Source organism: Diadema antillarum, unplaced genomic scaffold (assembly GCF_040938485.1).
Source record: "Diadema antillarum isolate AM-2024a unplaced genomic scaffold, OU_Dant_1.0 seq00000321_RagTag, whole genome shotgun sequence".
NCBI lineage: Eukaryota > Metazoa > Echinodermata > Echinoidea > Diadematoida > Diadematidae > Diadema > Diadema antillarum.
Genome location: NW_027271340.1, coordinates 940,424 through 964,957, shown reverse-complemented (window position 1 = coordinate 964,957; position 24,534 = coordinate 940,424). Strand labels below are relative to the sequence as shown.

At 39.1% G+C, this 24,534-nt stretch overlaps 1 protein-coding gene across 1 annotated transcript in view; it reads left to right on the top strand.

The window, feature by feature from the left end:
- Window positions 1–24,009, top strand: part of LOC139730579 (tropomodulin-1-like) — a 28,857-nt gene extending 4,848 nt beyond the window's left edge. The window contains exons 2-10 of the mRNA XM_071641432.1: window positions 5,113–5,250; window positions 12,043–12,202; window positions 13,227–13,355; window positions 14,147–14,239; window positions 17,718–17,851; window positions 20,167–20,274; window positions 21,826–21,969; window positions 22,842–22,989; window positions 23,769–24,009. Of these exons, the coding sequence (XP_071497533.1) occupies window positions 5,146–5,250; window positions 12,043–12,202; window positions 13,227–13,355; window positions 14,147–14,239; window positions 17,718–17,851; window positions 20,167–20,274; window positions 21,826–21,969; window positions 22,842–22,989; window positions 23,769–23,797 (1,050 nt within the window). The 5' untranslated portion in view covers window positions 5,113–5,145 and the 3' untranslated portion in view covers window positions 23,798–24,009. The remainder of the gene's footprint in view (window positions 1–5,112; window positions 5,251–12,042; window positions 12,203–13,226; window positions 13,356–14,146; window positions 14,240–17,717; window positions 17,852–20,166; window positions 20,275–21,825; window positions 21,970–22,841; window positions 22,990–23,768) is intronic.
- The last annotated feature ends 525 nt before the right edge of the window (window positions 24,010–24,534 follow it).

Genomic DNA, 24,534 nt, shown 5'->3' with positions numbered 1-24,534 from the left:
ATGAGAAAAGAGAATACCTTTTATCTCAGAGGTTAACAAAGCAAGCAATTTTCTTCTTGCTTTTACATGTACGTACCGGTAGTGTTAGATTTTTTGTACTGTGTCTACAGGTTTTATTCAGGGACATGTTGTCTCTGTCTACTCGAGATCAGTAAAGACATCTCCTGTTCAGTAAGACAGGGTAAGTCCATGTGTTGCTATATGGTGCACAGATTCAAAAGAATATATTTTTCTTGATAATTCCATGTTGAAGTAAAAGACCTATGTATGGCAGTAATGCTGTTAACTTTAATACAAATTGTAGATCAAACTGACAAGGAACAAATAATTGATCTTAATGTGAACATGCTGCTTCAGAATCTGATTATTTGCTGAAATTTCATGCGAGTCTACTTTTCTTTAAAATATCTTGCCCGCAGGTATGTGTCATTGCATATTTTAAATTTGTGAAATCATCAATACGAGATTGTGAGGGTTTTTATTTTCTAAGTAGGTAAACTTGAGTGGTTATCATGTTTGCAAACAGGTTTTTAACCATGTTAAATGTTCCTACAGTAAGTGTTCCCATGCACAGAAATGAGTCACCTCAATGACCAATAACTACAAATGACACGCCATATAACAGCTGTGTCGTAAACACCGTGGCCTGTCCATCAAACAGCCAAGGTTTTTTTATGCAAGAGTATGTACGTGTACCAAGTTCAAGACAAATATATGGTCAGGCAAGGCTTCACCTCCTCAGTCGTGTTTCATGAGTCAAACTCTTCCAACAGCAAACATGCACCAAGAATTAAGCCAAAAACACCTCTGGACCACTAGGTACAATGTTGAGCAATCATGCTTTGAGGAATATGTACAATGTATGGGAGAAGTCATTTTGCATCCAGACTGGTAATGATTACCCATTTGGCATAAGATGTTTGTAGAAACCTGTGAACACTTTCTCTGTATTGTCATGTTATGCCTTCTTTAAGGTTCTTGAGGTCAAATGACCTTCAGGCACAGAGAGCCAACACTCCCAGAAAGTCTATTCAGTCTGGCCTTCATGCACCTTTCGACCATAACACTTTTACAGTATGCTGTGAATTGAGGGAACTACCAAGATATTCTTGTTAAATGTCGTAATGACTGTAGTAAAGTACATGTAGGTTAGTATCTACTAGAGCTTGTATCAATGTATACTCCCACGAGTCCCAGTGTCAGTGTGGTGAGCAGATCACCCTGTTGCTCAATTTTTAGGTAACTGCTGCTACATGTACGCGTAGGCTACAATTACAATGTACGTCAAGCCACAAGTACCACAAGATGGCTGAATCATGAACTTGTCAGGATGTACTACTGTAGTAACAGCAAAGACAAAGAATGATTATAGTGTCTGCCATTATCATGACTGTTTTGAGAATAAATCATTTTTCATGGTAGCAGATGCCAGTCATCACTGTTTCTCGTTGCCATGTGCAAGTCCACGTACAGTTGGACATAAATACAACAGACCTTTTTGTACTCTGCTGGACTTTTGCTTTTGCACAGCATGACGCAGGTTTGTGATGTGAGACTTATGAGCAAGTCTGAGATGCACCATGGCCTATTTCTACCGTAATGATTTTCAAAGGTCAATTACTGTACCAGCATCCAGTCCTGTGGTCATTTCATGTAGGCCTACATGTAAACCTTCTGTACTACAAGCCTGACCCCTTTATGCATCTTACGGCACATTCAATTTGACCACACATCTCACACCAGTTCCACAGCTGATGCAAGAATAGTGTGAGACATGCTACCACTATGAATTCTTGTATATACTGACTTGTTAGAGCTAAAATGTAGTTCTCGGAAGCACTCAAACTTCCACCAACAGGAATTTGCTTGCAGTACATCAAAAGGGTCTACCAAGAAACATACCTGGCTGATATGATTTGCGAGGATAATGGCTTGTTTCAGGCTATTCTGATATCATAAATGTGTGAATTAATTTTGATCGTATTCATATTGTATACTGTATATGCCTTTTTTTTCCCCCCAAAAGAGCCCTCCTTGTTCAGCATTGTGGGTAGGTAGATACATGTAGTTCTGACATAATAAATGACTGATTGTTCCCTAACAATCATATTTTCCAACAAGCTGCACGCTATTTAGTCTACTGCAGAAGATCAGTGGGACATACTGCTGTGACTGGATTGATCGATTTCGATAATTGATTATAATTTACGTAGCAACCACAACAGTATACACATGTATGCTCTGAGACTGCATTACTTCCCGTGAACCATTTTGGTGAATATTTCGCATTTTCATCAATACCCGACTGAAATTGTGTTATACATGTATGACTTTCTTTTATGCATTTCATATATGCTTAAGTGTACATTTCAAAGCAAAGACTGACAGTTCTGCAGGCAAATGAGAACTACATTGTATGGTTTCACCTTAACTTGAGCCAGCCTTGCATTACAATGTACTTTGGCCTTGTCTGAAACTGATCCAGCTCAGGGGATAGGCCCTACAAGTACCGTACTTTGTTTTGCACTCAGTGCGAAACTAATAGAAGAGGGTGTCATGGTATGACATGATTTGTATGAATTCATCACATAATAATTTGTGTCATTTTATTATTAAATGCAAGAAATTGATGTTCTTTAATGGTTAAACAAGAATGTGAGACTTTAAAGACTTGAGCTTGAGCATCATGACCTCATTTGGAGATTTGTGACGCATTAATGAAAGTAAAAGACAGTGGATTGAAATTAAATGTTACCAGCGTGAATAGTAGTAATGTGATGTCAAAATATGAGGAAAGTGTATCCCTGATAATATGCCTCATACTATCTGGAATGTGGATGTCATTAAAGGACATCACAGAACAAGTTTACAGCTTGGTCAAGACAGGGCCATTTCAGAGAATACCTGGTTTCTATGGACAGGAAGTATTGACAGCAAGCAAAGGCTTGACCAATGCAATGGTTAAGAAAGTTTTGACAGGCAGAAAGTGCCAGCTGATAAAGGAGTTTGAGGCAGGACTTCTGCAAAACTTTCCGAGAAGCCACCTCATCAGACGTATTTGGCATAGAGGCCTATGGTGTAATAAATGTATAAATATGAGAAGAGTAGGCCCAAAATTCAGATGCCGCATACTGTACTATTGCTGAACACTCAGGATCAGGCTAGGTCAATTCATATTAGGAAGTTCAGAGTAGGGTGCATTTCAGGTTGGACAGCCTGATCATCCAGAAGAGAATTGCTCACCAGGAGAATTTGAGTTAAATCACCAACAACTGTTGTGAGTACATGTCCATTTATTAAATTCAAAGTTGTTTGTACCTTGTAAGTTTCTAGTTATGTAATTCCCGATATGGCATAGTATGTGTATTTGTAACATTGGTATAATGTGGGGTTCCAAGAAGGACCACAGTTTGGAGTTCCAAGGAGGACCTCAGTTTGGGGATCCGACAAGGACCAAAGTTGGAGAGCCCTTGATTATACCATGGAGCTACTAAGTTCTGTTAGTAGCTCCATGATTATACAGGGAGATGACCCACCATTCAAGGCAGGGCATCGTCACCAGCTTAGAGCAACAAGCAAGCAACCTTGCTCAAGAACTGAAAACTTGTCGAGTTTGTACATAATACAATGTACATTATCATTAAGCTTGTAAACAATCACAACTGTGAAACCAGTATAATAAATTCACTGTCATATTGTAAGAATATGTTTGTGAGTGGCTAATTATTTTGAGGCACACAAGTCGCACAAGTCGAAAAAGTTGATTGAACGAATGGTCTGTTAACCAGTTCCTCACAGGAACCTGGTGCATGTTCCCAAAATGTAGACAAGAGTGCCTGCATTTGTGGCCTAAATTCATATTTATTTGTGTTTTGCTTCCCAGAAAAATGGCTTTGAGAAAAAGATAAGAGTTTCTTTCATCAATATCAGTTTTGCCTTTTTGTTGTGCTCTTTTTCTCCCAAAGCCTTCTGTGTGCTTAACAGCACCTTTACTGTGTGTTTTGTTGTTGTTGTTTTTTGTGGTTTTTTTTTTTAGAACAACTGCAAATGTGCATTATTGTTGATTTGAGACTATGGTGAATGCATTTTAAACTGAAACTGGACGGAGATTGGTCAATGCAGAGTGCCATCCGGCATCAGTCTCATATTAAAATTAATTACCACTTTGAATGTAGTGAGATGTGTCATATAGAGCAGACATACTGCAGTTAATGACCTACATGTGTGAGTAAGCATCAGTAAGAATTACTCAAGGGCAATATGAGAGTAATTTGTCAGAATACCTCCTTTTAATCAAGTATCAACTGATAGCTTTGGAAAGCACTTGTTCTTCCCTTGAAGCACTTCTAGAGGTTTCACAAAGTATCTTGGTACATTCGGTATACAATTTTTTTGTTAACTCTGAGGGTATAGATTTGTCAACACAGTATACAGTATGTATTGTACAATGTATTAGTCGGAACTGCATACACATACACTGTACATTGTACACTGTATACACATGTATTCACAGTAGATGTATCTCTTGCTATCTGCAAGTGTGTGTGTCAGTCATATGGTGTGTTTTTTATTTCTTTGTAGAATGCATACAATTGTACATGCCTTGTGAAATTATCCAATGGGAATGGTCAGCAAATATTTCGTAGTTAGAAATTTTCGGTGATATCTCAAAATTCAATTTCACTTTTACAGACAGTACACTACATTATACCCATGGGTTTTTAATTGGTGGAAACGTTTTTAGAAGTTTATTACGTTTTTTACACCAGATTTAGTGATAATTTGAGAATCATAGTCCTATGCATAATAAATTGTGTGGGATACACAAGAGTAACTCTGATAGAAGGGGCATTCTCGATTCGTCACCCTGGATTCAAACAATAATTGCTCTCACTCTGTCAGGCCATGTTTTATGTATCAAAGAGGCCTGAAGAAAAGGGCTGCATTAAGGCTTGACCTTTCAAGAGAGATAATTCTTCGTCATGGTGAATCTGCGTCTGACTCGTGACAAACACCAGATGCATGTGGCCATATCAAATGTATGCTATTTGAGATGACGCTTCCTACTCTATGCACCCCATGTTTATACCTGTCTTTTTATCTTTCCATTAGATCCTCTGATAAACCCCCACATCTGGACTCAAGATGGCGACAGATTACAACAAGTACGCGGACATCGACGAGGATGAGATTTTGAAGACCCTGACAGAGGAGCAGCTGGAGGAGCTGGCCTACGAGCTTGACCCTGATGTAAGATCCTCCTTTTTACTGTTTCATGTGTGAACAAGTAGGGAAAAAAAGATCACTTTTGTTGTTGAAATTATGTGTATTTGCCAATGTAGGTGTCAAGATTTAGAAGGTTTGATGTGGAGTACATGTTGAATTTAACTCTTTATATGCCATGTTGGCATGTCTGACTCGGTCTTCGGTGTGCCAAGTTCGCATATCCTGCTCAAACACACAAACCTGCCCAAACCGATCGATATATCATATCACCAAATGCCACTGTACAATGAAAGCCTTTCTGGCGATTCCATTTCTGTCTCATGTAGCTCACATTTTTTGAAGTGATTGACTATCAAACAATGTTTGCTTCTGGATTTGCAAGTAAATTCTAAATTTCTGTCTCTATTTTGTGTGCAAAAGTCCTGCCTCTACAATAATGTAGCTGTATTATTAGTCATTTACTGTAAACGTCAATATTTTTGCGCGATTAATTTTTCGCGCTGAGCGGCTCGAAAACATATTCGCGGGTTCTTAAATTCGCGCTCCGCAGCGGGTTAATACACAGTCGCTGTTTTCATCCAGCGATGCCAGCGTATGAAAAGCGACGTAGCGAGCGGCGCAAGTGTGAGTACAAGCGCTCAACTACGTAGTACACTGTACATGTATTTTACTCAATACATGTACAGTACTGTAGTACTAATACTGTAGTCGCGGAGATGTAGCCAGGGAGGTGACCAATCGGCCGTGGGCTCGGTGCGTGCGGTGCGTGCGATGATACTGCTATATGCGTAAGCATGTCTGTACTACGTAGCAGTATCATCGACGAAGCGCACGCAATTCAGGCCGTTCAAAATGTGCATAGAAAATTGTGAAGATATATTCGCGCGTTTTTGAATTCGCGCTAGCCGAACGTAGCGCGAAATCCGCGAAAATTAATGTACCGCGAAAATTTCCACGTTTACAGTAGATGAAGAACAATCATAGATTTGTCATACAATTAACATCACAGCGAAGCTTGACAATTTCTCTAGAACTTTGCTCATTACATGTCTAGGTTAAAAAATAGTCTGTGAAAGTTATGCAGATTTGAAAAACAATATTTTGCCATACAATTGTAGTAGGACTACATTGATGTCTCGAAACAATGTGGCACACAGGGGGTTTACATGATGGCACATAAAGAGTTAAAGGGGACTTATTTGGACCAGTTTAAAGTTAGTCTGAAAAGAAAGATAAATTTTTTAGAAGCCAGGACTTATCTCTGGCTGTGTAACTTCCGAATAATGATCAGCTACATTGCAGAAACATTACGATTTGAGACTGGGGCATACATGTACAAAAATGTAACTGCGTATGGAAAAAAAAAAAACCAACAAACAAACCTGAAAATTTCAAGATTTTATATTGGAACTATATGGCTAGTTGTCTTTTCTGAATAAATACCTACATAGACATTTAGACATTAAAAATGGAAATATCTACTTCACTAAACTCTATAAGGAGCAATTCCAACTTTTCAAACCGTACAGCCAGACTATTTTTTTTTTAGTGATTTAGAGCAGCATTGAATAAGTCAAGCAAAAAAAAAAAAAAAAAAATCCTTGTTGAATCATTACATTTTATACTCAACCTAGTCCAGGCATATTTTATTACTTTTTAGGGAATACTTGTACTAGGCACATCGTCTCTGCTATGAATATTATGTAAAATGGGCCCGTAAGACAGTATCCCTGCTACAGTGGAAACCCTTTGAAGCTAGATCATTGGGATTTCAAGGATTGGGGAATCCCCTTCTAAAAAAACAAGGTAGATTGGGACAGCTGTACATACAATTCCCCACAGTCAAAGCTATGTGTATGCACCATACCATATTAGATATGTTCCAATTTTCAAGTAGGTTGACAGGGATTTCGAAAAGTTTTGTGAGGGTTACATACACAAACTTTTGTTATATTATAGACATTTTACGTAACCTGATAGAGAAATCACTTAACATGCATACAGGTACTGTTGCATATTTATGTATACAAGTGTAGTTTACTGGTTGGATTTCACTTGAAGTATAAATGAACCTGCAAGACATACATATGAAACATAAACTAAACAAGCATTACCTGCGGTCTCAGGTATACACATAGATCTAAATTCAGCAAAATAGTGCAACAATTCATTATTTTTCTTGTATTTTATATTTCAGTGTTATATCCCAAGTGCAATTAAAAGATAACCTTACAAAGGTGAGCATCACATATCATGGTGAAAAAAATAGTCCTCATAAGCATTTGAATGAATAGGTTGATCTTACATTGTACATAAAATTTATTTTCTTTATCCAAGTGGACAATTTGGTAGAATTTCCTGTTTTTGTACATTCGATGCCTTCCTCTTTTAAGCTTCTTTTCTATTTTTTGTGCATCAGTCATTTCCTGTTGATTACAAGTATGTTAACCCATGCACAAAGAATTTTGCTACTCTGCGGTTTGTAGTTCAGTCATTAGGTCTACATCTTAAGATAACATTACCAGACTCTGACCTTAATGGATACCATGCATGGATGGTTACACTTACATGTATACACTATACACTCTGCGTGCACCAATATAAACATGGCACGTCTATGGGGAGTTTACTTTTTCTTCCAGAATTAGCACACAGCTGCTGGAAACAAACAGATGTTCCATCTGTCAGAAGACTTTTGCTGTTATCTGCACCCTGCAAAGTGCATAATGTTTTTGTTACCAGGTCATGTAATTGATTTGCGGGGGGGGGGGGGGGGGGGGGGGGGGTTTAAGACTTTTGAAAACACTCATGTGCACATGGTATCTGAAACATGCCACCATGTATGATGTATGGAGTGTTCGGACACTGGAAGTAAGTTTCCTCATTAACGGCAAATGAAATCTTACGATATCGACGTCACAAACGTCATTGCCTGTTAGTCAAACACACACCTCTTGCTACATTTTTTTTTGCAAGTATTCATGCACCATGTCCATGGTATACATTATTATTATTATTATTATTTATTCGACCAGGTTAAGAATGTACATATCATTAACATTACAAATATGAAACAAAAACCAGAATGAACATTACAAAGGATACACTGTACTGTACACGTTACACAAAATGAAAATGAAATGTAGGTGACTATTCACATTTAAAGTCATGGTACGCTTCACCCACCCTAAATGTGCTGTATAGAGGTCTACTAGTATTCAGACTCGTAGGACACGCACCCAGAAGCGAGTATGACTGGGATTAGAAAACACCTCTGGACCATGAGTGGCTGACTGTGATTTGAACAGTGTGACCCAAGTCTTGTGTGCAGACTGAACAAAAACTCAGTGATTAGCGTAAAATGTGTTTTTAACACAGTTGGAAGCTAGATTTATGCCAATCTAAAAAGACTCATACTGCTAGTATCTGCAGTGATGGTCAGTCTGAACAGGAATTACTGTGTTTCCTCTTTGATAGACATTTTGATCTTTCAGAAAAATCAGGAATTCGTGAAGGATTTATTTGTTGGAGGCACCATCATATGTAAAAAGTGTACTTTCAATCTGTGGTGAGATCTTAATGCTGAATGTACAGTGTACATGTCACAGTGTTACCCCTGCAAGATACATTGTGACATTTGATGATTGTGTAGCACTAACATGATGAAAATCTGCAATTGGGACTGTCATTGATTACAGTGTAGCTTGTGTACCATGGTACATGTACAAATGTGTGTGAAGGCTTGTGTACAAATATGTGTACATTGTACACAAGGTATATTATGTGTACATGTGTATTTGTTATTTGTAGCACTGGGCATTGATTCCTAAACAGTAACACACTGTATTCCTTGTAAGTTGTTCTACAAACCAGTTGTACACCCACATTTGTTGCCTCACAATTTCTTCATAAAGCACCTCTTTCATGTAGAATAGCACTGACAACGAGGTAACCATGTACCAGAATGTTCCAGAAAAAAGGTTTGCCCTTCTGGAGTATAGCCACAGGATGATAGTCATTGAAACATTTTAAAAGAGAGCATCCATGTGCTGCCTGCAAAATCATTCTAAGTGGTTTTAGCTCATACATAGGAAACATACAATGTAGCGTGTTGTCCTGATACCCAAGTTTGTAACATACATTTGTAATTATGTCTACAGACATGTGGTGAAAATTGTTCTGGTTTGCAGAAAGAACACATTGTGCAGTCACTATGGAATTTCTGCTGCATTATCTTGCACATTTTGTGTACACACTGTGTGTAGGAATGTTGTACATTGCAGTACCCTTTGGTACCGAGCAAGGGCTGCTGAACAAACAAAGCGTTGTTTGCGTTGTATGATTTTCAGCCTTGCATACAAATTTGAGTGAATAGAGTTTCTCCTCTGATGGCATCTGCATGGGGAGTTACAACAGTAGCTGTGCCTGATTTATCATTTATTCACTGGCAGCAATGCAAAAATACCAAAAGAAGCAGAAATAATGATGAGAGATATAAAGAGAATGAGATGAAGGCACAATTTGCAGGCTTAGGCCCCCCCCCCTTTTTTTTTTTGTTATCTCTCCTACTGAATAATTCCCCAAACTGAATGACAGAGTAGCAGGAAAACATTGTTTGTGAATGGTACACAAAGTTTCCAAGGCGAACAATCATACCATTTCCAGTTGCACCATTAAGTCGGTTCTCAAAATACAGGAAGTCCTTTCTTTGTGAACATGACAATGATCACAGGATCTTCATTACAATGCACTCATGTAGAAAGAAAGCTGGACATTGCGCGGAATCTGTGTGTCTGCTTGCAGTACTAGTAATTGAACTGTGTCTCACTGTACTTGTACACTCTGTACAGTGCCTCATTCTGTAGCACGTTGAAGGGAGTGAAGGTCAATTTTTTTGTGTGAATGTTTGACCATAGGCAATAGGATCTCTACTCTGGAGAACAGAAACTGATAACTTCATCAGTATACACAAAGCTTTTGTTCTCCTTGATTGTTTGTATGAACATTGTATCTTCTGTATATTTAGTGGGCACAATAGGGTGACTATCTTACTCACAAATTAATGCCATGGTGATTAGGTGGCTACACTTTGGCTTCAAATCATAATTCAGATGGTCAATTATTCACAGAGCAATTTGGCATGGGTATTCTCAATGTACTGTGCCCACTAAAAGCCCTCAAACATGTAGGCCCTACATTGCATTACCTGAAAATTAAGAATTTATCAAACAAAACATATAAAATATTGATGTTATACATTTGCAAGGGACTATGTGCTGGTATTTCGAGTGAAAAATCATGTCCCTCGACTCATGCAGTTTTAAATCATAGTTGTAGTTTTGAAATGTGAGCTGCCTAATGGGTAATTCAGCATACACCTCAGAAGTCATCAATTCTGACATTCTTATGATCTACATGCAAATAGGAAAATAGAAAAGAAAAATGGTAGTTGTGTACATACTGAAACACGTATACTATAGGGCCTTTGAGTTTGCCGTTACCAAGACGAGCAATAGTGCCTGGGTGCTTGGTGGCATCATGACACTGGCAATGTTCACGAAATGTATCCTAAAATTTACATTCACTGTCTAATCCATCATTACCTCCGCCAAGGGAGAGGTTATGTTTTCGTTACCATTGGTTTGTTTGTTAGTTCGTTAGTTCGTTTGTCCGTGTGCAAAATACCTCAAAAAGTAGCGAACGCATTGGGATGAAACTTGCAGGAAAGGTTCAGAATGACACAAGTAAGAAACGATTTACTTTTGGTAGTGATCCGAGAATTTTGGGGGAATTTATGAAGGATTTTTGATATTTTGGCAGGTAGGGTCAATGAACTTGGGAGTTCAGGCTGCGCGTATTTGAGGTTTGTATGCGCGCACTAAGGTGCGTGCTCTAGTTTCTGCTAGGCCGAGGCGCGCTGTGCAGCTGAGGGTTTATGACGTAACAAAGGCATCGGGCAATTTTTCAGCATGTATAGACCTATGGGTAGAAATCACTGATCTCTATGGAAGAGCCCAAAGAGCTTTTCCCCATTGGTAGAGAGGAGAAAAAATCTCTTTGGGAAGAGCAAGATCATTGGTGGAAAGTAACTGCTTGGCGGAGGTCTGCGCTCTCAGAGTGCTTTTCTAGTTGATTCTGTGGATGTGAGACTATTCCACACACAATAAGAAAATAAGTTATAAGACAAAGTTATATGATCTTGGCCATGAAAGGAGTAGCTGGGATATCACAAGTTTGCTATACCAACCTCAGGAAGTGGATGACCTCACAATATGCCTGCAAGATTGGCTCCTGTGTTGCAAAGCATGCAAGCTGGCCAGAAAATCAATTGTCTGCCATTAATCTTGAATTGTGAGCTATAATTTAATTCAAAAGACAATATAACTTGATGTTATGGAACATGTGATATATTGATGAGACATGGTATCCTGAATATGTACTTGTGCAGGCATGAGAATTACATGTACATGTACTGTGGTTTGTCATGGGATACTTCACCAATCAACTCTTAGCAGATGTTGTATGATACATGATACGGAGTAAACATTGAAAATGACGAATATGTTTTAATGATTTGTGTCCACTCAGACTTTTGATAGTTCACCATATACACATTTGTATCATACCATAGCACTTCTTCTTTCTAATGCATTTATACTGCTTTAGAAATGCCATTCATGATTATTTTTCTCCCTTCCCTATTGTTCTCTCTTGCTAAAGATGATGAAGAAATCCTTGCTAGATCTGTGTTTGATGTAACAAGATTTGTAGTGTTACGTGTTAGTTTTTCTTGCTTTTGTGTATTTGTGTGCATAGAATTCCATGCTGCCTCCATCAGAGCGGCATCGTCCACAAACCAAGAAAGCACCAACCGGAAAGTTTGACCGCCAGAAACTGTTGGATTTTCTGGAGAAAAAAGCAAGAGAAGAGAAGGATTGGGAGGAGAATGTGCCCTTTGTGCGTGGGCAGAAGAGAGGTATGTAGAATAGTAGACCAAAACCCATGCCCTGGGTTATGTACATCGCGTATTAAGCATCCCCCCCACTCCCTCGCACATGTGTATCTGGTACCAAAGCTAGCAATACATGATATCTGGCAACGTCAAGGATGGTATAATCTTTACCAACAAATGTTATTCTGTACCCTTGCCAGCAAAATGATACCCCCTTAAAAAAAAGAAAAGAAAGGACAAATATTGAGCAGTCACATACACTCACATGACATGTGTTCTCATCCGGAACACTTTTAGTATGGTACCAGCATATTTTACAAGACAAAAATATGTTATGTTAGAAACTGGGTCAAATTTGTATTGAAGAGCTGAGCATTTGTGTAGAAGTGAACCCCCCCCCCCCCCCCCGCCAAAAAAGAAAAAAGAAAAAGAAAAAAAAGATATATCCCTGAGGTGTTATTGAAATGATGCACTGGCCATCACAATATCAAGAAAGTCCAGATATTCATAACATCTACTAACTCAGGCAAGGATGTGTGTTTTTTTTTTGCGTGTGTTTTTTATGAAAAATGTCAGTAGATAGGACAACCGACTGAACTTTGATCTTGCTCACTTCGCATATGAATGGTTTTATAGAAAAATGTTATATATTTCCCCGGGATTATTGTGCAGTTGACTATATAGTATGTATATCAGAACCATGTATAATGTCACATGTGTGAAACATCTTTGTCTTTCTTAAGGATTCAGAAAACATGTCCAGTTCTGCTTTTCATTACGATGGGCATCAGTGATGTAAAATTTTGCAGTCTTTTTGAATCTAGATTTAGGTAAATACAGTCCAGCATATCCTAGCATGGCAAAAGACAGCAGCTGATTGCCTGTGCTATGAAAATAGATGTCTCTATTCCAAATAGCAAACAGAGTATGAATGAAATCAGCTAAGATGCAAGCACTTTTGAAAAAATATGTGGATGGCAGCATGTACTTGTGACGTATGTGCATGTGGATCTTTCCTAACGTCAACATGAATGATTCTGTGGAACAGGCAAGGTGTATGAGAACAAGAAGGAAGACAAGGGGAAGGATAACATCAAGGAGAATGGAAACCGAGAGCCAGAGGAGTGGGAGAAGGAGCTGGACCATGCCACAGAGGAGGATCTCGTAGAATTAGCAGGTCAGTGGTGTGACAGGGTGTGCATTCATTCATCCATCCATCCATCCATCCATTCATCCATCCATCCATCCATCCATCCATCCATCCATCCATCCATTCATTCATCTGTCCATCCATCCACTCATTCATTCATTCATTCATTCACTCATTCATTCATTCACTCATTCATTCATTCACTCATTCATTCATTCATTCACTCATTCATTCACTCATTCACTCATTCATTCACTCATTCATTCATTCACTCATTCATTCATTCACTCATTCATTCATTCGTTCATTCATATCCATCCATTTTTTTTTCATTCATTTGGTCATATAATAGAGAGGAGGATCTCACAGAATTAGATGGTCATTGGTGTGACAATGTGCCCACACGTCCATTTATTTGTTAGTTGATTAATCTTCATCTTTTCATCTTCAATAGTGACCACACTATGACAGCTGCCAATGACTACAGATTCCTTTTCTGTATGTTATACTCAGTATATCTATTAAATGAGTTTGTGTTTGATGTCTGTAGCTGGATAACCTCATTATCTCAAAGGAAATGAAAGTTTTAAAATTGCACACTTAGCAGTATTTGATACTGTTTGACATCCTGTTAAAATGGAAGAAATTTGAGAAGTGTTTAACATGGCATCACAAAAGTGTTTGAAGTAGAATGGGTTTCTGCTTGTGCAATGCCTTTGGTAATGAGGGTAGATCGAGATCAGAAAACGTGTCTTCTTCAGAAGAAGTAGTGTGGCATTTAATGCTTCACAATGCTTTGTGTCTCACCATCACACCAGGTATCCTTGGACTACACGGCATGCTGGATCAGGAGCAGTACGATGCTTCACAACGCAGCGTAGGACTGGGCACAGAGAGGATGAAGTTTCATGGTAAGCTGGAGACTAGTAGAGCTAGGATCCTTCAACCATTCCCAAGCAAAGTTTGAATGTCTCTGGCCCTCTCAGACAGGGTCATATTTAAATGGGCTGTTTCTTATCGTGTAGAATTTATGGAAGTTTCAAATTCTTAGGGCTGTAATGATCCCTCTTGCAACCTTAACTTTGTTCTGTCATTTTGTCCATGATTCAAGCATGGGACAATGTGTATCAAGGGTGATAAATATGGCACCAAGCACACTATAGGCCAGGTATTGTAGGAAGGTCTCACTTTTAAACTGAAAATGAAAATTTATCAAATTCTCTTTATTTTCATATCACTGTTCCATTGTGACATCACATTGTTGTAGCTGTCCATCTACCAATGACGGCACTTGGATTCAGCCAAAATTGCTAGTAGTGAAATTCATAACTTAGAAATGGTCACTGATACAGTGTGAAACTTCACTGATGTGTTCTACTAATTTTTGTGCATTTGGTAAAGTCACATACATATTTGGGTCAAATTTCCCTTTAAATATTGTGTAATTTTCCTGTGAATGATGCACGGAAGCTGTATGATAGTGTAATAAGAACATCCAGGTGGATTTCCCATCTTGCATTGACGAAGCAGCTGGATGTGCTCCCGTAATCACCCTCAGGATTTTAGGAGACGTTGTAATTAAGCCCGATCCAGTTTAAAAAACAGAGAAGTGAAGTTGATTGCACCACCATCTGCATGCACTGTGATAGGCCCCTTCCAGTGAAGCGACATGCTTCTATTGTAGCCTTATGAGGGAGGTGACTCCAGAGTATACTGTTAAAGTGGCAATTTTTGTGCATTTTTCGCAACCAAAAACTAGCGCGGAGACAGAAGCGTGCAAATATTTCTGCTTGTTACATATACCCCTATGCAATGTCCTAATTCTGCGGAATCAGAAACATTCGAAATTCATCTCACTCGGCCAAGTGCAAAAATTTACTCATGCAGAAATATCCACTTTTACAGTAGCTTCAAAACAGATTAGGAACACTCGACAGGAATCAAACTAAGAACTAGATAGCAAGATGATGGCCTGTCAAAAGTTGAGCAAAAAGAAACAAAACAAAAAAAACCTAAACAAATATGTTTCATTCCTAGAAATTGATTGATGACTTGTCCATGTAGGGAAGGAACAGTTAAGCTTCAAATCTGTGGCATTTTGCGAATGAGGTTAGGCCGGTTGCAGGGGGTAAGAGGGTGACTGGAGAATGACCAAAACTCGACAGCTGTTGATTGACCATGTGAGGCCATTTTATTACTAGCTTGCAAAGCATATTTTATGTGAAACAGACCATTTGTGTTTGCGAGGGCAATTCTAATTGGTCCAATGCACACAGTCATTGCAGTGCTTAAAACTGGTTCAGTGAACTAGATTTTAGTGTGAGTCAACTCTGTGCAAAGCGACACAGATTCTACATTTGACCTCACCACAATTTTTTTTTTTCACTCATTTTGTTCCTAGTGAAGAATTATATTCATTTCTGGTTACTTTCCCTTTGTTTGTGTTTATTTCATTTTATTTTTGTCAAGTTTCTTCTTAAAATATACAGTTTTTAACCAAAGATTTTGCCAGCCTCAGATGATGGCAACACTTATTCACCAAGTGTACATGATTATCATGCAGAGATTTTTTTTTCTCCTTGCTGTGGCTGAACTGATAGATGTCAAAAAGTCAATATTTCTGGGATGAATATCCCACTAAGTCTATGATCATTAAAGTAGTCCTGAAATCCTCCTCAGCATAATGTTTCCTGACAAACTGCCATGTGGGAGTTGATCAAATGATTGAAGCATAGTTGTTTTTTCTTTCTGACTGGTCTGTTGAAATTGATATTACATTTGTAATTGACTTTATTTCATGCAATCGAAGAGTTTCGTCACAAAATAGGTCAAGAGCCATTTGTAAACATTCTAAAGCATGTCCATCATCAGGTAGAGCAAAATGAAAAATTTTTAATTATACCTCACATTTTACATAACAAGGAATACTTATGAAGTTATAATTCAGTATATTCCATATTTTGTAATTATTTTCTTTGTTTTTTAACAGCTTTAATTCAAATTAAGAATTATGGAGTTAATTGTCCCCGCCGATCGAGTTCGAGCAGGGGACTATGAAACGGGCTCCGTACGTGTGTGTGTCCGTGTGTCTGTCTGTCCGTCTGTCTGTCTGTCTGTGCGTCCGTGTGTGATCAAAATGTTCAATTTGCTACTTCTCTGTCATTTATGAGCCAATTTTGATTCTGTTTGCTTTATATGATAGCACTACATGGGAGCTTTGAAACTTGTACACAGAATGTCAGTTGTGACCTTTGACCTTGACCTTTGACCTATATTGTACATTTTGCTTCAAAATGCTACTCCTTCGCCATTTCTAACCCGATTTCGATTCCGTTTGCTTTATGTGATGGCACTAGGTGAGGGCTTCAAAACTTCTACACAGAATTTTGACCTTTGACTTCTTTGACCTTTGACCTTGATTTTTGACCTTTATTGTACATTGGCTACAAAATGCTACTCCTTCGCCATTTCTAACCCGATTTCGATTCCGTTTGCTTCATGTGAAGGCACTAGGTGAGGGCTTCAAAACTTCTACACAGAATTTTGACCTTTGACTTCTTTGACCTTTGACCTTGATTTTTGACCTGCATTGTACATTTTGCTACAAAATGCTAAGTAAACACTCCTTTGCCATTTCTAACCCAATTTCATTTCCATTTGCTTTATGTGATGGCACTACAGTCTAGGTGAGGGCTTCAAAACTTCTACACAGAATTTTGACCCTTGACTTCTTTGACCTTTGACCTTGATTTTTGACCTATGTTGTACATTGGCTACAAAATGCTCCTCCTTTGCCATTTCTAACCCGATTTCGATTCCGTTTTCTTTATGTGATGGCACTAGGTGAGGGCTTCAAAACTTCTACACAGAATTTTGACCTTTGACTTCTTTGACCTTTGACCTTGATTTTTGACCTATATTGTACATTGGCTACAAAATGCTACTCCTTCGCCATTTCTAACCCGATTTCGATTCCGTTTGCTTTTTGTGATGGCATTAGGTGAGGGCTTCAAAACTTCTACACAGAATTTTGACCGTTGACTTCTTTGACCTTTGACCTTGATTTTTGACCTATATTGTACATTGGCTACAAAATGCTACTCCTTTGCCATTTCTAACCCGATTTCGATTCCGTTTGCTTTTTGTGATGGCACTAGGTGAGGGCTTCAAAACTTCTACACAGAATTTTGACCTTTGACTTCTTTGACCTTTGACCTTGATTTTTTACTGATATTGTACATTTTGCTACTAAATGCTACTTCCGGCGGGGACATATTTTACGCACCGCGTAATTTCTACTTTTCCTTGTTCGTTTTGCGATCAAACTCTGCTATTGTTTTCATCATACATCTTAGATATCATTACATGATATGCCTCCTTACTCTGTAGCTGTCACCAAGGCAACTATACCAAAGGGCGACTTCCAGTTGGAGCCACCCAACACGACTGATGTAGAGGGCTCACTCAAGAAACTAAAGGCCAATGACAAAGAGCTGAAGAATCTCAACTTGAATAACATCAAGGTAGTCAGTTTATATGAGAAGGTGTTGTATGAGGTTGATGCGCAGGAATCATTCAGGTCCATTGCACAAACTGGTCTTCAGCACTGACCACAGTACTCCATTGAGTCTACTTCTTGTGCCCATTGTAGAACACTTATACCATGCTTCACCTTGGTGAACATGGGTGCATCTGGACATAATTTACAAAGATTTGCGGACTGTGAAAGGGGTAGAAGTCAGAAATTCTCAAGAAAATGAGCTCTTCAGTGCTTCTCTCCATAGTCATAAGGCGTTTTCACATCAGCCCGATGTTTCGAAATAGCGTGCTATTTTCTGACTTGGGAAATTAACCTGATCACGAAATAGCGCGCTATTTGATAATGTGAACGCAAATTAGTGCGCTAATTGTATCGCTCTGGTCGAGAAAATTTCTCAAGTCCCAACTCGGGAAATTTCTGAAGTAGCGGGATAATTGGCGAACTAGCGCGCTATTTGATAATGTGAAAATGTCTCAAGAAATTAGCGCGATGCATCCCATCATGCCTAGCGTGTGTGACCCGATTGATCGAGGCAAACTGCACACAAAGCATGAGAAATTTTTGAAAGTGCACACATTACTGATGCTGTTTGCACATGCTCAGCTGTCGAATTAGCTCGAAAAAATTTCGGGCTAATTCTCTTCGGGCTGATGTGAATAAGAAATGAAATAGCGCGCTAATTGGCAATCGCGAAAAATATCTCGAGCTTGGATTTTTATTGGGCTGATGTGAGAACGCCTATAGACCGATTCTATGACGTGCTATGTGTATTTTTGGCATGGGCAGCGCCATTAACGCGGTGTCTTAGCCGACCCCCCTCCCCTCTCCCCCACCCCCTTCCGCACGCGGAATGAAAAACTGATGCATGGTCGTTTTAGCCAATAGGCGTCTCGTACTGAGTGCACGAATGCTTGCTTAGTGCGTGAACCTTTGTTATAAGTGCATGATAAACATGTTGCCCAGGGGTGGGGGAGAGGAGGTGGGTCGGCTAAGACACCTCAAAATGAGCTCACGGCTGCGCCCAGTGCCACAAATTGTCTGCCCTCAACGAACCCAAATCGGTCTATTGTGAGAAAGAAGAAGTCCATGTGATCTTGTGATTATAAATGTGAGTACTTTTCATTAACAGCTAGTTTAAATATATGGGGTCTTCCATGGGTTCTTATGGTGATTAACTCTTTATGCCTCATGTTAAGCCATTCTGACACTGCAATGCAGGCATACTTTGGGAAAACATTCTGTTTTTTTTATCTCCATGTAACTTTATTATAATTTTTTGTTTTTGTTTTGCTGGACATGCAATGAGCAGAGTTGTAGAGAAAATTCCAAGTGCTGCTTTTATGTAAATTTTATTACAAATCTATCATTATTTTTCGTTCAAATGAGCCACCAGGAACTACAATGTATATTATTGTCCAGGCATGACTTATGCACTTAAAACAGTGACAGAAACTTCAAATTTACCCAAAAATCCAATAGGAAACACCCCTTGATATTTAGTTGCCACTCAATGCCAGATACATGTCAGAGGAATGGTAAAGCCTTCATGTTATTGTGGCATTTAGTGATTTATTGATCGGTTTGTGCAGATATGTGCATTTGAGCAAAATATGCGAACTTGGCACACCATTGACTAAGACCTCGTTTACAGTGCCGGGCTCGGCTCGGGCTTTTAATTCAAACCTTTCAATATTTTGTCGTAGTGGCGCTCTGCTTGTAAACAAACGACTATTATTGGGAGCGCGCCAGTCGCAATTTGGTACCGCATTTGACCCAGTTTGCGTTTACAGTGAGAAAAGGGCGGGCTCGGCCGCAGAGAGCTTGGCCAAATGCGCAGCTGATTTTGGTACCACATTTGGCCTTTTGCGCGTTTACAGTGAAATGAAGGCCGGGCTCAGCCGCGGCCAAGCCCGGCCTTTTCATTTACTGTAGACGGGGTCTGAGTCTGGCGTGTGAACGTGGCACATAAAGAGTTAAAGTAGCATTTATGGAGGGGAGTTTGTGCTAGGAATGACCTCTTGCTTGACCTTCTCAAAATGAGCATAACTGGCTGTTTCATTGATTCAATGGCTCTTACTTCAATTCTTTTTCAATAACTCTCTCTCTCTCTCTCTGTCTGTCTACATTAATGGACTATTGATTGATTTGTAAGTAATGGATTTTTCATTATGATTTTATCATTATTAGTAGTAGTAGTCAAAGAAGTGCCCCATTATTCTTAAATGTTGTTATATTTGTGATCATCACTGTAACTGCTATTTCCACTGTCTCTATCTTGTTTGCGTGGTAATGTTACAGGAGATCAAAATGGACATAATTAAAGACATCTTTGCTGCTGTCGGTGACAACACAGTACTGGAGTCACTGAGTATGGCGAGTACAGGTCTTGCAGACAAAGCAGCACTGGTGAGTGACTACATTTGAGCTTCATGCAGCCACATGTCTCCCATTCAAACCTCTCTAAAAGGCCACCTGTTCGTAGCAGCCACCTGCAGAGTGTGCCCATGATAGTTCCCAGTGCAGGAGAATACTGTAAAAGCTGTTCGTTTCATGGGGATTACATTTTCCGTAAATTTCGCAAATCGCAGTTTGGCCACAAATTTAAAGGGGAAGGCTAGTAACTGATCAGTGGGAATCAGTGGAAATGCTGGGAGATGATTGTTCCAATCCTTATGGGATTCATTCAAGAGTACATTGTATATCTATTGTTGTGTGAACATTATTTGCTTCAGAATGGTCTCATATTCAAGTAATGTGCAGTTTAATGCCCCGTCACTGACCAGGGACGCTTACCTGGAAACATTAAACTGCACATTACTTGAATATGAGACCATTCTGAAGCAAATAATTTTCACACAACAATAGATATACAATGTACTCTTGAATGAATCCCATAAGGATTGGAGCAATCATCTCCCAGAATTTCCACTGATTCCCACTGATCAGTTACTAGCCTTCCCCTTTAACAACACGCGAAAATGTTGCCACCTGATCTTGATCGTATTAAATTTGCGGAGTGAACGGGCAGGCATTATTGTACTTTTGATAGCCTCCTTGTCAACTCGTGAAAATAACATTGCGTGAAAATGTGTGTACCCTCCTCATTGCTGAAAATGTCTGTACATGAAAATAACAGCTTTTATGGTAGTGTGTGTGTGTACGGTGACAAGTCTGTGCTTCCCTCGAGTGGCTTTTCAAAGCTGATTGGATTGAAAAAGCATATCATTAGTTGAATGCCAGATGGGTGTATATTAAACTCAATTGCCCAGCAATTTTTAGTGATGTGGACTATCTATTCCTTCCCCTTGGGGAAAGCCCCTCTTTGCCATAGAAATTGCAAGCAAAAATGAGCATAGAATTGTCACATGAGACAAAGTCAAGCCACCAGCGAGTGTCAAGCCCCACCGAGAGGTCCTCTGGAGACCCATCTGTATTTCTTAGTTAAGCCATTAAATTCAAAACTGAATTCTGCAACCAGTGTTTGGTACTAAAAATGACTACCAATTGCCAGGGCTTGCTTTGCAGAAGCTTATCCATATTCATTTCCCACTGACAGCTTGTTGACCAATGTAGTAATGCTATTGGTCAAATTGACAGTCAATATGATATCATTATTGTGGTGTAATAGCAACAGAGCAATGCACTACTCCAAACTAAAATTATCATGGTTGCTGTCTTGCATACAGAGATTTGTGAACATGAACTGTGTATACTCCATCATAGGTCACAGGAACATCACAGAATTTTTGTGATGTTTTTCAACCGATCCTTTCACGCTGTTTTGTCAGCTACAGACAAATTGCATGTTTACGTTACAGTTCCGTTTTGATGCAATTGTGTGAACAGAGTAAGGCCCTCATATTTTTCCAGGTGGATTAGTGTTCAGTATTTCATGTAGATGACCCAGCCCTGTAGCAGTTAAGTGATAATTTCATTTACATTTTATATTGCACACAGCTCGCAGCTGAGGTACTAAAGAAGAACAAGACACTGAAAACACTAAACCTGGAGTCAAATTTCATCACAAGTGAAGGCATGAGTGCATTGTGTAAGGCAATGACAAATAACACAACACTGACAGAACTGAGATTAGCAAACCAGGTAAGTGCATGTACTTTTTTGCATCTCTCTTTGTTTCTGTCTGTATGTCAATAGTTGCCATATTTGAAGTGTAACTTGCTGGAAAAACCTAAAACTTAAGATGCAATGGAATATGTCAGTATGGCTAGAATGCTTGAACGTGTGACTGTCATTCAAGTAGATTTTGGACAGAAATATCAACAAAATTGTACAAATTAAAGACTACGTCAATCTTCACACTGTCAGTACTTTGCACTGATATCATGAAAGTTGCCCACGAGAATAAAAAGAGTTCAATTGCTGATGTATTACTACTGTAAAACCACAAACATTTGTGGCTTGAAACTTTTTCGAATTGAAGCTGACAGCCTTTTTGTCGCAGCATGACACTTTCGTGGTTTGCCACTGGCATTCAGTGCATTGTGTCAACAAAAATCTTTTTGCTTGCACTTTACTTGTGAATCGTGGCTTTTCAGATAATTTGCAATAGCTTCGTGCATGCAGAAATTTCTGGTTTGACAGCATACGAAAATACTAAACGAAACACGACCCAACTGCTGTCTCATGTGTAGTGTGCTGGTGTCCCTGTTCTTTCTTATCATCACTGGGGTGACAAAATCCTTTATCTCAAATTTTGGTGGAAGGGACTTTTGGATTAATGGTCAGATAATCAGTTAAGTAATGTCCTGTTCAAATCCTAGCTGTCTTTCCCCCAAAACAAAAGCCGCTATGGCATGTCAAAGGAAAGGCTGTTCCATCTGATAAAGTGCTTTGGCTGCCATTGTTTTTTTTTGCTTTCCTGAATATTTGACATTTTGTAGATATGAGGATTTGTAGCCCCAGCGACGTGATGTCATAATAAAGTTTTGATTTTTTTTAATTTGTCCAATCAGAGAGGACTAATGGGGAGCAAAGTGGAGCAGGAGTTTGCCAACATGTTGGAGAAGAAAAACAAGACGCTGCTGAAGCTAGGCCTTGCCTTCGAGCACGCGGGACCACGATCCATGGCGCAAGAAGCACTCATGAGGAACAACGAAAATGGTGAGTGAACTACCAAAGCTCATCTTATTCTCCAAGAAGAGCCAAATAGACTTACTGTTATCAAAGCTTGCACAGTTTGCCTGGAACTAAAAAGTCTGACATGACCTGTGGTACATTTAAGAGTACATCATGTCTTTGCAGAAAGATGAAATATAGAAAATATAAAAAACCAAGTTTACCAACTGGCAGCAGCATAAAATTTGAGCAGCATCCTTTGTAGTATGTCTTTGACAGACCTTTTTCTCTGCAGACAAAATGAATAAATTGATTTTTTCTACATCAGGTAAATTCACTATAAAATGCTGTTACCTTTAAAAACAAACGTGACAGTAAAATTGATTTCTCTTCTTGAAAGAGCATGTTGATGAGGGGAAAAAAATGAAAATCAGGTTTATGTGGTAAGAATCATGTAAGAAAAAACATGGAAAGATAAATTCAAGGGGAGACATGAATGTTAGGTTGCAGGGTTTAGAAGAAGTGGTGGAACTATGAAAGAAGAAAAGAAATGTGGGACGGGACAATCTTTAAAGAGAAAAAGGAAAAAAATATGTCTGTTTTGTGAGTGAACTCACTGTGTCTTGTTCAAAAGTCTACACAGATGATTGTTTTGTCTTGTATGCCAATTTTTCTGTGTCTCACTTCCTACTGTGGAGTGTGACATGTTTATCCTCGCTGTCCATTGCAATATCAACAATATGTCACATTGAGAACGAGTCTAAAGTCCATATTCAATGATCTTTATCCGTCTCTGGCTCTCTCTGCTTTTTTCCCCCTTTCAGTGCGCAAGCAGCGATCAGAAGATAAGTGAGGACTTCTTCAGCTGTGTGTGTGTGGCTCATCAACTCAAAAGTTGGACTTCCTGTACTTATCTCCTTATTGCTCTCTCTTTCTCTCTTGAGTTCTCTCTGTCTCTCTTTTCTCACCATTGACTGTGGAAGTGTCTCAACTCTCTAGGTTTTGCAGCTTCTTTCCGCCAGTCCTTCATACCTCTGCAGCGTCGTCGATTCCGGTAGGAGGGGGGAGGGGGGAGGGGGAGGGGGCGTTCGTTGTGTTTGGAAGGCTTTCCTGCAATCAGTTTACACCTTGTGACAAGGAGTTGATGCTGTAGCAGTAAGACGGAACGTTTGTACATAACTGCATTGACAAACCTGTGTGTTATCAGTGGCCAACGCGCTATGTAGAGTCAATCTTCAATGATGTCAAAGGGCCTTTTGTTTGTAATCTTGGGTGTTCAGTCTATCGCGATATCTATGTAATAATCATAGAAATAAGCAATGTTATGTGATATGCAAATAAATGTTTGTATCTTGCAATGTACTTTAAAACAAGACAGCATAATTCTGTCATCTCTTATTGGATCTGTGATGACAACAACTGTAATATTTCTTTCCTTTTTGGTTTTTGGTAGTGCTAGAGCGCTGGGTTGCTGTTTTCATGCTATTAACGGTGTTTGCGAAATGAAATTTAATTTGCATTAGTAGCGCCTTTGCGCCCTGTTGTGAAGGAAGGGAAGTGTGTGCTACTCTATTGGTCACAGAATGATTA